This window comes from Nicotiana tabacum, chromosome 12, assembly GCF_000715075.1.
Source record: "Nicotiana tabacum cultivar K326 chromosome 12, ASM71507v2, whole genome shotgun sequence".
In the NCBI taxonomy this organism is placed as follows: Eukaryota; Viridiplantae; Streptophyta; class Magnoliopsida; order Solanales; family Solanaceae; genus Nicotiana; species Nicotiana tabacum.
The window spans coordinates 107,465,073-107,480,397 of NC_134091.1; the positions used below are offsets into that span (position 1 = coordinate 107,465,073).

Sequence of the window (15,325 nt, forward strand, 5' to 3'; positions counted from 1 at the left end):
CATGAGCAGCATATGAGAGTAGTGCTTCAGACATTGCGGGAACAAAAGCTATATGCTAAGTTCTCTAAATGCGAGTTTTGGCTAGAGTCTGTAGCATTTTTGGGACATATATTTATCGGGCGAAGGTATTAAAGTTGATCCCAAAAAGATTGAGACAGCTCAGAATTAACATCGTCCCACTTCGGCGACTGAGATCAGGAGTTTTCTGGGTTTAGCAGTTTATTATCATTGATTCGTGAAAGGTTTTTCATCTATTGCGGCACCTTTGACCAAATTAACGCAGAAGGGTGTTTAGTTCCTATGATTGTGAGTCAAGCTTTCATAAGCTCAAGACAACACTGACTACATCACCCGTGTTAGTGTTACCATCTGGTTCGGGAATATATACAGTGTATTATGACGCGTCAAGCATTGGCTTGGGTTGTGTATTGATGAAGGAAAGGCGAGTTATTGCATATGCTTCACGTCAGCTGAAGCCTCACGAGAAGAATTATCCAGTATATAATTTGGAGTTAGCTGCAATTGTTCACGCTCTAAAGATTTGGAGGCATTATCTTTATGGGGTGTCTTGTGAAGTTTACACTGATCATCGCAGTTTGCAACATTTTCTCAAGTAGAGGGATCTAAATTTGAGGCAGCGCAGATGACTGGAGTTACTAAAAGATTATGATATTACTATCTTGTATCATTCGGGCAAAGCAAATGTGGTTGCAGATGCCTTGAGCAGGAAGGCGGAGAGTATGGGTAGTTTGGCTTTCATTTCAGCAGAGGAAAAGCCATTAGCCTCAGATATTCAGTCCTTGGCTAACAAACTTGTGAGGCTGGATATTTCAGAGCCCAGCCGAGTTATTGCATGTGTGGTGGCCCAATCTTCACTATTTGAGCAGATCAAGGGTCGCCAGTATGATGACCCATACTTAATGGTTCTTCGTGAAACGGTACTATGAGGTGGTGCCAAGGAAGTTACTATTAGAGCGGATGGTGTTCTGCGACTCCATGATCGTCTATGTGTTCCTAATGTGGATGGACTGAGGAAAAAGATCCTGGAGGAGGCACACAATTCTCGGTATTCTATTCATCCAGGTGCTACTAAGATGTATCGTGACTTGAGGCAACAATATTGGTGGCGACGAATGAAAAAGGACATAGTTGAGTATGTATCTAGGTGTCTAAATTGCCAGCAAGTTAAATATGAGCACTAGAGGCCAGGTGGCCTACTTCAGCAGATGACTATACTAGAGTGGAAATGGGAACGAATTACTATGGACTTTGTTGTTGGGTTGCCGCAGACCTTGAGGAAGTTTGATGCAGTTTGAGTGATTGTCGACAGGTTGACCAAGTCGGCACATTTTATTCCTGTTGTGACTACATATACTTCAGAGAGGTTAGCCCAGATTTATATTTAGGAGATAGTTCGGTTGCACGGTGTGCCAATTTCCATCATATCAGATAGAGGCCCTCAGTTTACTTCACATTTCTAGAGAGCAGTACATAGCGAGTTGGGGACCCGTGTAGAGTTCAGCACAACCTTTCATCCGCAGACCGACGGGCAGTCAGAGCGGACAATTCAGATTTGGGAGGATATGCTCAGGGCATATGTGATCGACTTTGGAGGTCAGTGGGATCGTTTCCTGCCTTTGGCCGAGTTTGCTTATAATAACAGTTACCAATCCAGCATCGAGATGGCTCCATTTGAGGCTTTATATGGCCGGTGATGTCGTTCACCTATCGTATGGTTTGAGCCACGTGAGGCTAAGTTATATGGTACTGATTTGGTAAGAGATGCCTTGGAAAAGGTAAAGTTGATTCAGGAGCGACTTCGTACAGCACAGTCCAGACAAAAGAGTTATGCGGATTAGAAAGCGCGTGATATGTCATTTATGGTAGGTGAAAAAGTTCTCTTGAAGGTTTTGCCGATGAAAGGAATTATGAGATTCGGGAAGAAGGGCAAGTTGAGCCCAAGGTTTATAGGCCCATTTGAGGTGTTGAAACGAGTTGGGGAGGTTACTTATGAGCTTGCATTGCCTCCCAGCCTATCGGGAGTTCATCCGGTTTTCCACGTATCTATGCTCCGGAAGTATCATGCCGACCTATCACATATGTTAGACTTCAGCACAGTTCATCTAAATAATAGCTTGGGTTATGAAGAGGAGCTAATTGCCATTGTTGATAAACAGGTTCGCCAGTTGAGGTCCAAGAGGATTTCTGTAGTAAAAGTCTAGTGGAGGGGCCAACCAGTCTAGGAAGTGACTTGGGAGGTCGAGGAAGGCATGCGGAACAGATATCCACACTTATTCAGCACTTCAGGTATAATTCTAAACCCGTTCGAAGACGAGCGTTTGTTTAAGAGGTGGAGAATGTGATGACCCAAAATGTCATCTTTAAATTTAATAATTAATTATGTGTTCTAAGACCTCAAAAAGTACTATTTATTATTCCTCGACTTGCGTGCGCAATTCGTAAAGTTTTTTGGGAAGATTTTATGTGAAAAATGGATTAAAATGTGAATTAGAGCTTTAAAACTCAATTGAGCTGACTTTGGTCAACATTTTGAGCAAACGGACTCGGATAAGTGTTTTGACAATTCCGATAGGTCCGTATCGTGATTTGGGACTAGGGCGTATGCCTAGAATCAAATTCCGAGGTCCCTATCCCGAGATATGGAATTTTGATGAAAAATTAAAAGTTTAAATTTAAATATTGATCGGATGTCTAATTATGTGCAAACGACCTCGGAATAGAATTTTGATGATTTCAACAGCTCCACATGTTGATTTTAGACTTAAGAGCGTGATCAAAATTTTATTTGAAAGTCCGTAGTGAAATTAGGCTTGAAATTACTACAATAGGAATTTAAAGTTTGGAAGTTTGACCGAGAAGTTGACTTTTTGATATCGGGGTCGGAATCCAGTTCTGAAAATTTTTATAGCTCCGTTATGTCATTTATGACTTGTGTGCAAAATTTGAGGTCAATCGGAGTTGATTTGATAGGTTTTGACATCGAAGGTAGAAGTTAAAATTTTTAAGTCTCATTAAGCTTGAATTTGAGCATAATTCATGGTTTTACCATCGTTTTAGGTGATTTGAGGGTTCAAGTAAGCTCGTACGATATTTTAAGACTTGTTGGTATATTTGGTTGAGGTCCCGAGGGCCTCAGGTGAGTTTCGGATGGTTAACGGATCAAAAGTTGGACTTAAAAGGCTGCTGCAATTTTCCCTTCTGCTGTATATTCTGGGTTGTGATCGAGCCCCAGATCGAGCCCAGATATCGAGCCCACGATCGAGGCCTGAGTCGAAGCCAGGGATGGGGCTCAGTATTGAAGCCACGATAAGCCACAGGCTCGAGGGCTACAATCGAAGCCACGATCGAGGCCAATTCCGAAGGCTGCCTGGGCAGTTTATAAAAGAAGACATTCGTCCCAATTGCCATTTTTGACGAACTCGAGCTTGAGCAGAGGCGATTTTCAAGGAAAAAAAAATATTGGGTAAGTGATTCTAACTTGAATTTGGTCTATAAACATAAATATATCATTGTTCTCATCATTTAATTAGTGTTTTGAGATTGAATTTTGGGAAATTTTTGGAAATCTTATAGAAACGAATTTTTGAGATTTCGGTATCGATTCGGAGTCGGATTTGAGTGAAACTAGTATGATTGGACTCATAATTTAATGTGTTATCGGATTTCATAACTTTCGCCGAATTCTGAGACGTGGGCCCCACAGAAAATCTTTTAATTAATTTCAGGATTGTTTATTAAAAATATAGTATTTTCTTATAGAATTGATTCCTATAATTTTTAGTGATTGTATCGAATTATTTCGGCTAGATTCGAGCCAGACAGAGTTGGATAATCGTGGAAAAGGCCTTCTAGTGGATTAAATTGGAGCAAGACGAGGTAAGTCTCATGTCTAATCTTGTGAGAGGGAAATTATCTCATAGGTGATTAAAAATTAAATAATTGTTGCTAATTGTGGGGACTACGGACGTACGAGGTGACGAGAGTCCGTGCGTAGTTACTATTAAATGCTAAAGTCCATGTAGTTTGGGACTCAAAGTATGAATTACTTGTGTGAATTGTATTCTTTGTTTAATTAATATTATTTGATATATATACATATATATTGTGAATTGTTAGATAAAAATATTAGAGGATGGAAATCTCATATACTTGATTTTTTTTTTGTTCTATTTAAATTTATTTAATTGTTAAGAGAAATTGTTCTTCCTCCTGAATTTATCTTATAACAAATATACTCTCATTCCGGAGGTACATAAGAAAATGTCCGCCTTTCTTGTGGAGCGGGACAAACGTCTCGATAGGATAGATGCATCTATGGATCGTGCCGCACGATCCTCGGCAGTGTACACAATATTATGGATCGGGCCGAACGACCTCGGCAGAAATCGTGCTTAATAATAATAATAATAATAATTACACGATACATTGACGGTTTATTGTAGCTTGTAAAGCTATTTGATAAATTAGAAATTCATTGAAATTGAATTTCAGCTTGTAAAGCTATTTGATATATTGAAATTTTATTGAAATTGAAGGATTTAATATATATATACGGAGAATTATTGCATTTTGAAGGAATTTAATTATTTCTGCTGGTTAAATAAGTTATTGTTATATTCTGTGAATCATGCCGATTTAAATATTTTAGTATTATTTCAATTATTATTATTGACACATAGTGAGTGTCAAAGTTGGTCATCTTGTCTCTACCACTTCGAGATTAGGCTTGATACTTACTGGGTACACGTTGTTTACGTACTCATACTACACTTGCTGCATTTTTGTGCAGGATCTGAGACAGGTACTAGTGGAGGACCTATCATCATATATCCACGTCATCCCGAGACATAGTGGTGAGCTGCCTTTCTGAGACGTTCTGCAGCTACCAGTATCTCTTCTTATATTTACATTCTGTCTATTTCATTTCAGACAGTATTCAGAGTTTTGTATAATCTATTAGATACTCATGCACTTGTGACACCGGGTCTTGGCACACATATTAGTAGAATTTGATATTTTATTATTTTCTTGGATTAAAAGTTTAATCAATGTACGTTTAATTTATCAGTTAGCTTGCCTAGCTGTAGTGTCGGGCGTCATCACGGCCTATAGATGAAATTGGGTCGTGACATATATAATCAATATATAATCTACTTATACCGACAAGAAAAAGTAAATATTAAATCTGACCAGCTATTTGTGCTATGGGTTATGGATTATAGAGAAGACAACTTATTGAGTTATGGATAAATTGTTTATACGAATTAAGAAAACTTTTAATACAAATACAAAATTTGGACTAAAATCAATGAGTTCTCCCAAACCCCCGAATAAAATTGTACTTCTCCATCGCAACATAGCACACAAATAGTCTGCATAGCCGAGGGTAGATATAGTGTTCTAGTGAAAGATTCAATTGAACTTGTAATTTTTGATATGGAGTATAAATTCATGTGTAAAAATTCATTAAAATTACATAAATAGTAAATATGAACTCGTAACTTTAAAAATATGATAAATATAATACTAAAAATTTAAAAATTGAACCTATAAAATTTAAATCGTGAATCTGCTTCGTGATTCTCCCAGTCACACTTACCCAGGCGCCAGCCTACTCTCCAAAATTTAATCTATTTTAAAAAAATACTTTCAATAAAAACACGTAAAGACCCATTGAAGTTATGGGATTTTATACCCTTACATCTCTTTTTCTGTTGAAATGTCTTCCCTCTCGGAAGTCGGAACTGCCTTGCTTCATGGAATTGAACTATCAAAATCAAATTGCGGCTTTGAATTGCGCGCACTTAACGTGACCTTTTTGTCGAGTCGGAATTTTCAGCGTCAGCCCCTTACCCGTTTGATTGGAAGTTGGAACAAGCTACCAAGTATGTTGAGTTCAACATAACATATTTACTTTCTTCATTCGAAACAAAAAGAAAAAAAAAATGTTCGAATTATGAGTGTCAAACCTCCTAATTTTCTTTCTCAATATGTATGTTTATATTTCTTAATTTTTTCAAATGAAATTAACGTAATTAGAAACTTTTATTTAAAGAACTACATGAAAACATTGTGATCAAGGAAAAAAAGGTTAAGTCTTAAGTTACTAATAAATAATAATGTCTTGTAAAGTAAACGAAATGAATAATATATATTACACGACATGATCAACTTTTAACTTATTTTAAATTCTTTTAATTTTTTTAGGCGCATCAATCTCCTCTCTTTTTTTTCTTTAAAATAAATTATATGTTGTTGTATTACTTTCTTTGTCTTTTTTGTTTTATCCTAACGCCATTATTTCTCCATGTTTTGTAGAGTGCTAGTATAAGTTATGCAGTGATTTGTTTTAGTTTCTAAGAAACATCAGTATATTTCCAACAAGTAAAGCTAGCTGCTGTTCTTCTTTTGCACCCAATCCATGTCTTTAAATTGTGATTACAGCAAATTTTATTTGTACGTAACATAATTTAGCGGTCAATTTTGATCCCTAAAACATAACTTATTTAATCCTTCTAAATTTTAACGGGTAATTAGGTAGGTGATAGTTTCGATCAAATCGCACAAATACAAATTGTTGGGTCAACTTGAGATACGTTAATAGCCAAAATCAAGCCGTAAATGAGCTCTGTCAAGGGAATATAGAGAAAGAAAAACACAATTAAATAGTTGATAATAGTATTTTTATTTTAATTTTAGAACACAAGTCAATCGTATAGCAATTAATTTCTGAGTAAGTTAATCCGCGACTCATTCATCGACATATTTTACAATTATTATCCAAATCTGATCTAAAATTAGTTATTTCGAAATAAAATCTTGATAAAATTCTTAGAATCTAATCAACGAAATGGTAGGTATATAATCACCAGCTAAGCAAAAACCAAGACACAATCATTAAGAAAACCTTGCATCATAATTTATGCAGAAAATCAGATTAAAATACTTATATTGAAACAACCACTCTCCATTTTCAACTTAAATAATGGAAAGTCATCTCGATCAAACATCAATTTTCATTTTATATAATCTTGAAAATAATTATGTACAAAAGAAGGATATTCTTCAATCAATTATCTTACAATTTTGTAATCGATATTTGATTAGTTAATTATATTTACGGATTTACCCCCCTTCATATTGAACGGTCAACGTCTATTCGTCAACGTTAACGGCGCCCTCGAGTTTCGTCACCGTTTGCACCGCCGTTTTCACGTTCCTCATGTCACCAACCGTTAAAACTCCGGCAACTTCATCTCTAACGTAAACTTTCTCAACGCCACTGCCACTGATTCCCAACACCTTTCCAGTACCCCACTCGGCACATATCGCCGGCGACTGACGCTTCATTCTCGTGTCATAAGCAGCTAAAACGACGCCGTTTTTTTCATCTCTCACTTCTGACGACAGAACCGTAAAATCGCTTATATTAAAAGAGTCATTAAAGTCTAAACCTAACGTTAAACTATCCCACAACTTTACGACGCTTTTACCGGCAGCAAATTCCTTAAAGGGAAACCGTTCATGGCTGCTCCGTCGCCGTCTGATTCTTAAATTACTTTTTTGGCCTTGCTCTTTGAAGTAGAAACTCGAACCTGCAACTGAAAAATCTTCATCAACTGGTGTTAACTCTTCATCGTTTGATGAAACCGATGAGCATTCATCGTCGTCGTCATCATCTGAGAAGTCGAAGTCTTCGCTTAGATACTGAAGAAGAGGCTCAGCAGAAGGCTTTATTTTACGAACGTAAATGAATAAAAGCTTGTTTTTTCTTATTAAGCTGCTGAAAGAAGCAACAATGGCAAGAACTAGAGCACCCCATTTGCAGAAACTGTACACTTGGGGAACCTTTTCGATTGCTGAAAGAGAAAAAAATTGGGAAATTAAAGATGGGTTTTGTAGAAATTTTACATCAGCTTCAAAATTGCTGATCATACTGATGAAGAAAGGTATAAAGAAACTGTATGATAAAATGCTTGAAAGAAAACTAGGATAGAAAAAGGAGATTGATTGATTATACAGAAACTGTTTGATAAGATGCTTGACAGAAAACTAGAACAGCAAAAGGAGATTGGTTTGGAAAAGTGAAAGGGGCGGGGCGGGCTATATATATAGTGGAGAATTGGGACGCGGTAGAGGTTAGAAGAAATAAAATAGGATGTTCGGTTTTGTTAAAAATGACGTGGAGGATGATATTTGGATGAAGAAGTGAAATTTGGTGGGGCACGCGAGAAAGAACATGAACTTTAGGAAGATAAGAAAGATTGGGATAAAAGTTGAAAAGTAAGGGCATATTCAAGAGATTCCAGGATACAATGAGAGATCATAGAGTTAGGTCATTAGTGACTCAGCTGCTGAGGATAATGCCCATGTTTTTTTTAATAAGGTTTGATTCAGCTGGCTATAAAGACTTGTCGCCTGGTCATTTCACATTTGAATTTTCCTTAGAAGGTTCAAGCTCCAGCTTTTTGTGGTAATTCTTGAAAAGTGTTGGATTTAGGGTTCGAGGTCTTGAAAGCAACCAATAATGTTTGTATTAGAGGAGTACAACCTTTCTCGAGACCATGTGTAATGCCAGGGCGGCTTTTCAGCCATGCCCATGATCCCTTGGACGCGTCCCATGGCGTCCTGGCAAGCCTCCCAACGCCTAGCGTCATAGTCGGCCACGTGGTTTTGATCGCGCCAAGTGACAAGCGCGCCTGTACCTATGTCGCCCCACCGATAGCCCTCGCTGGCGCCTAGCCGCAGGCAGATGTCAATAGTACCGCGCGCGCAGACCCTGATGCTAAAAACAAGGTTGCTGCCAACGGACCGGCTTCTATTTTGTAGGAATCTAAGTCCTTTTCATTACAAATATAGAGCAATTTTATTTCATGTATTTCCATTATGTCGCTCTAGCTTAGGTAGGTCAAGTCATGTAACTTTAGTTTATTTTTTTTAAGCACTATTAGGGGGATCAATCAATCAAACTTTCTAGCAAGCAAACAATTCTCTGTACTGGTGTCTCTCCCCATCGACACCGTGTTGCTTTTCTGTAATAGCTTTCATTAATGCAATCAAGCTTCCTTTCATTCTCAATTCTCATTTATGTTCTCTCAATTCCTCTTGACATTGGTTTTTCCGTACAACACTGACAATCTCATCTAGCGTACGGAGGGGACCTCAGTTGGCGGATAGTAACTGCACTGGTATCAGTTGCTTAGCCTTACGTCGGCCTTCCAAGGAATCTCAGGAAAACGCCGTGTAACAGTAAATGCGGAATGATGTGTGGGCGTCATTAGCTACAATTAACTTTTAAAAAACTTGCATGTTCAATAATTTTGCATACAATAGTGTATAAAAGTTATTCACTCTTTGTATGACTCCATAAGCAAAGAAAAATTGAAATACTATTAGGGGTCATTTAGTTCGAAGACTAGTTATACATAAATTAGTAATGCAGAAATTAATAATATATAAATTATTTTTTGTTGGGTGTTTGATTCATTGCACTAAAATTAGGTACAAAATATCATCTAAACTATTTGTCTAGTTCTTAACTAATAAATAATTAATTTACAACTATATCCTAGGATATTTGGTCTTTGTAATGCTTCTTGGAAAAAGACAAAAAAATAGTTTTGTCCTTAGTGATGCTTTATCCATGTACAGCATACACATGAATTAGTTATTTCATTTTGGTGGTGGGATAAAATAATAGATCGATTGATGTATAAAATAATACGTGAATTAGTTATTCTGCATTTAAAATCACAATCAAATTGTGTATTAACTCAACACAAATTCTTAAATCATAATTAATTGTGTTATACAGTATACCAAACAACCCCTCACTCTTTGTCTAGTCTACTCAAGTTACGTCCCTCATTTATAGATGTTGGCAGGGCGGACCCACCTTATAGGAAGGGGCGAAATTAAAAAAAAAACTAGATTTACGAGTGGTAATTGAAAAATAGTCATAATTTTAAAAGTAATCGAAATTTAGTTACTTTTCATGTAAAGATAAATCTTATCGAAAACACTGTTCAAAATCCGGAAAATACTCCAGCATAATATACTGTAGTTCAAATTTTTACATGTGAACTTCCAGCACAATATACTGGAGTTCCAGCATATTACGCTGGAACCTTTTGTGTATATTATGCTGGAACTCTTCGTGTGCTGGAGTTCCAACATAATATGCTGGAAGTTCATACATAAGTGCTCCAATCTCCAGTATATTATGCTTGAACTTTTTGTGTGTTGGCAACCAAAAGAAATATTTATAATAAGTGCATAAGTGCAGTACAAACTACAATGTGTTAACATATTCTATCATATAGCAACAGATGTTAACAAGTCTGGTAAACTAAAGTGTAGTACAAACTAATGAGGGAGTCGAATCAATTTATCAGGTTTGGCCGTTTGGTATTCACAAGACTAGAATTGTTCAAAAAAAATTTATTTGGTTTAGCCAATAAACCGTCCGATAATCGTTAATTCGATACCAATCCGTTCGTTGTTTTATTAAATGACTAGCGGATTACTACATTTATAATCCAATAACCGATAAACCAAACCGCTAAGCGTAATTATCCGCCCGATAAGCACCCCTAGTTCCAACATAATATGCTGGAAATTCATACACATGTGCATCAATCTCCAATATATTATGATGGAACTTTCCATATTGCAGCAAAATATAACTCCATTTTACTTTTAAAAAAATTCAGTTCTGTCAAAGCATCAAATTCAAATAATTTTGTATTTTGTTTTTGTTTTCCTACTTCTCTTTATGTTTTCTTTTCTTTGCTTAAATCCAATAAAAGCTATTCATGTTAACTCCATTTTACTTTTAAAAAAATTCAGTTCTTTCTACAAAGTAAATTTTGGTTCTCTCTTTCATAATTTTTATAAAACGTGAGAGTGCTTTATCAAAATTACTTGTAATCTTTTATTTTAGTTTAGTTTAATTTATATTGAAATTGTTAATTTGTGCTATACTGAAAATTTTATCTTGTTGTACAATTATATTTCTTTAATTATTTATATTAGTTAGTTTAGTTTATAAATCTTTTCTTTCAGTGTCTTGTTTGTAGCAACTTCGAAAGTCCCTTTCGAAGCTTTTGTTTACTTGCCCATCTTAAAGTAGTAGTGCCCAACATTTTTCTCATTCATCTCTAACCACAAAAATACAGTAACTTTAACCGTCGAATGCTGTGGTTACATATTTCTTTTTTGTTAAAATTGCTAAACTTGTTGAATTTTATTTTCCCCAACTTTTTTAAAAAAAAAAATGAAATTATTTTAGGTTATGTGATTAACAAAAAAGAGTTGTGCGGAACTTCTATTTACCGATACACTTATACAATTGACTATTGTACGCTTATACAGTTGACTATCATAATTTTTGACTGAACCTGCAGCTTGTATAAAATCTTAGAGTTCGTCACAGGACGTTGGTATTAATGACAGACGAAAAAATTGTTTTTTACCGCTAGTGTGTGACATAAAATTATCAAAGGATAAAATTTTAAATAGACCCATTAAAATAATTAAAGACCAAAAGAGTGAAAAGACAACCAAAAAAAGAAGAAAAAAGGATAGTAAATTCCTTAGCATGTAGGTCTCATTTATCACCCTCTTCCTTAACAACCCACAGTCCCACATGTAATGCAGGAGCTCATCAATAAAAGAAATTAAGAGGCTCATAATTATGCATTCACTTTGCCAAGAGAGAATTTCCCTTTTTTGAACAGAGAAAAAAAATTGGAAAAAAAAGAGAAAGCAGAAGGGATATTAAACCATGTGTGAAAAAGAAAAGTAACATGTAACATGTGAAATAAATCAAAAATTGACTGACATTAGTGAGTAGGACTGCACGTGAATGTTAAGCTTTTTATTATTGATAAATTCATACTTTTATAGGAATATTTTATTATATTATTTTATGCGAGTTTATAGGAGTTTTAACAGTTTTCCGCTTAAGAGTCTTTAGAAATATATATTTAGTAAATAATTGAGGAAAACAAATTGAGTTGGATAACATTTTCTCTAAATGATTTTAGACAGATATCCAATGAGATATATTTTCGAAACGTAAAAAATTAAAACTGTAACAATCACTTAAAACTTTCAATGTCATTAATAAACCCTACGGTGTTAAATCTTCTCCCGAAAGAGTATTAACAGAATAAGTTTAAACAATATCGATACAAGAACAAAAGACAAAAAGAAAATGAAGTAAATTATAATTTTACCTCTGAATAAGAAATAGCATAAGATAAAAGGAGTTGTATATCATTTTTCTATATAATAGTAAGGGGGCAAAATATGTGGAATTTTGCGAAAAAGTTTTATATATTATAAGTTTCTAAAACAGGATTGGTTTCTGTTTTTTTTACATATATATTCCAAATGAGTAAAAATCATTTACACCCCGAATTATACTTTATAAATCAAACTCCTATTCTTCCTGAATTATACTTTATAGACTTTTAAATGCCTATTTGAACTTCTATATTATCAACATTTATCTCTTTTTATTTTTATTTACCTTTTTAGTATCACGATATTTTTTTCTTTTCTAATATCTATGCTATGAACTTACCTATATAATTACTAAATTTTATTTTCAAAAATAATAAAATAAAAATAATAATCAAGCATATAGATCTTGAATACAATAAAGGACGAGCAGAATAAAAATTAAAATTTAATAATTTTCCCTTATCAATAATTTTATTAATAGAAATCAAATTTTAAAAATCTATTTACCTAATCAGAATAAAAAAAGGTGAGAACCTTATAAATATATACTCAATGCAGGTATATACAAAGTTGGGAGATATAAATAATTTTCATCCTATTTCAAATATCTTCAGAATTATACTTTTTTTTTTAAAAAGGTATTTCCTCTGACGGCCAACATCCTTTTATGCACCAAATTTCTTTTAAAAAAGAAAACAAGGCTGAAACATGTCACGTGCATGATATATGATTTTAGAGGGGGAAATTTAAAGAATAACTCAATAGAAGAAAAAAGAGGAACATATATTTTTTCACCCTCTTCCCAAACATACGCACGTGCTAGGCAGAAACTCAATAAAGAAGGAATTACTAACATATATTATATGCAGTGTAAAATTACTTTACATATGAGAAAATTTTAATAAATTATAGTAGGTAACTTAATTTGTCTCTAAGTTAATCGTTTAATATTGCTGTAGAAAAAACTTTGGAAAAAAGGGAGAAAGCAGAAGGAGATTGTATAAAAATAGGATAGCCCGATACATAAACTTACAAAATATTTTGCATTCACGAAGGGTTCAGGGAAAGACTATAATGAGTGTAATATAGGCAGTCTACCTTGACGTACGCATCAACGGCTGATGTTACGGCTCGAACGCATGACCTATATATCACACAATAATTTTACCGTTGTTTCAACACTCCCGTCAAAGAGGATTCTATCATGTGTAAAAAGGGGAAGTAACATGTAACATGTAACATGTGAAAGACACTATAATTGAATTTGCCATTCAGGAAATATCACTAGTTCTCTGAATCAGTATTTTAAAAGGCGTGGGCGTAAGGCGAGACGTTTTACGTATGTCTCAGCGGGGCGCAAGCCCCATAGGTATTTAATTTTTAATATTTTATAAAATAATATAATGACAATAAATATTTATAAACATGTAAAATTGCATAAAATTCAAGAAAACTATATGTGAAATATATATGTGTGTGTGTGCGCGCGCGCGTACGCGCTCCATCCCCACAAAAAACTAGTCAAAATAATCTATTATACGCTACTTACAAGCACAAGTAACTTGAGTCTAAAAAAATAAAAAAATATTACATAGAGGAACAAAAAGGATGATTAACCTGCAATTTGAACTTTGAACTTGCTGCTATGAAAGAGAATGGAGTCCTCTTTGCATTTGTTAAAAAACACAATTGTTGCTTTTGGGGATATTAGCAAACTAGCGGACAAGATAAAGAATTGGGAAAGACCATGAATTAGGGTTTCAATCAATAAAAAAGGTCTTGACTTTTAAATTTAATACTTTTGAGTTCCTTTTTAAATCTTTTGAGTAATTACCAAACTGACTTTTAAAAATTTGGGTATTATATGAAGGACTTATTCAACAAATTTTATTTTAATTTGGAAAAGTCTTTGTTGCTTACTCCTCACTAAAAAAATGCGCCCCGAACACCCGTGCGTACGCCTCTTCAGACTTTCGCCCCACACCATCGCCCCGAGGCGTTTTTGGTACGCCTCGTCCTGAAAACGCCTTTTAAAACACTGATTATTAGTATGTTATATATTATCTAGAAATGTAATTATGGAAGACTATTTTATTTTGTTATGTTATATGAGCTTTAATATTGGGTTTCATATAGTCAGGGCGGCTCAACAGAACTCGGGGTCTAAGGCGAAACCATATTCGGAGGCCCTTAATCCCAGTATAATCTCACTAGTGGGATCTGGGGAGGGTAGTTTGTACGCAGACCTTACCCCTACCCTGAAGTAGAGAGATTGTTTCCGATAAACCCTCGACTTCCTCCCTCCAAGAACTCGCCACCTTGCTCTTGGGGTGACTCGAACTCACAACCTCTTGGTTGGAAGTGGAGGGTGCTCACCATTAGAGCAACCCACTCTTGTCAAATATACTAATTAATGAGGGAAGAAAATTATCATAATTTATAAATTTATTGTATAAAATAACCTCAATCAAGTAACAAAAAATATACTGTAACACTTTTTTTATTCTAATTATTTATATAAATTATATAACATATAATAGTAACAATAATAATAATAATTTAAAATAAATTTGGGGGCTGCCTCACTATCCAAAGCCTTAGAGCCGCCACTGCATATAGTCAATAACCACTTCCCTTCAAGTATATTGTCGCCCTTCTGGAATTCAAATATGTATATCGTGTTCCACAGGTTTATCGAGAAGTATTGATATATTTGTTCCACAGGTTCCTCTGTAGTCTATTCCAATTTAACTGTTACAATTTTGATCTTAAAAGTCAAGAATCATACATATTCTTTGACTAACACATTATTCTTAGTCTATTTGTTCTTTTTCAACGAAAGCTCATGGTATGTCCTTTATTGTTATTTTCTTAGCTTTGACTTGTTATGGGTCAATTTGATCATCAAAGTCAAAATGGGAAACTAAAAATTAGAACAAAGGGAGTTAAAAAACAAGAATGTTACACCAGAATGTTGGTGATCTTGAGTAAACATTCCATCCTTATATTATACCAAAATATTGATGATTTGAGCAAACATCTCATCCTAAAGTAG

The 15,325-nt window shown here is 34.7% G+C and overlaps 1 protein-coding gene across 1 annotated transcript; it reads right to left on the reverse strand.

Annotated features, from left to right (window-relative positions):
• Window positions 1-7,176: 7,176 nt before the first annotated feature.
• LOC107801357 (uncharacterized) lies at window positions 7,177-8,678 on the reverse strand. Its single transcript, XM_016624665.1, has 2 exons — window positions 8,573-8,678; window positions 7,177-7,880 (listed from the first exon to the last, which is right to left on the reverse strand). The coding sequence occupies exons 1-2, from the start codon at window positions 8,676-8,678 to the stop codon at window positions 7,177-7,179; spliced, it is 810 nt and encodes a 269-aa protein (XP_016480151.1).
• Window positions 8,679-15,325: the final 6,647 nt, after the last annotated feature.

Coding starts and splice junctions, on each gene's coding strand:
- LOC107801357 (XM_016624665.1), bottom strand. CDS start 8,678: ATGACGCTAGGCGTTGGGAGGCTTGCCAGGACGCCATGGGACGCGTCC. Junction 7,881..8,572: donor TACACATGGTCTCGAGAAAG/GTTGTACTCCTC, acceptor TTTCTCTTTCAG/CAATCGAAAAGGTTCCCCAA.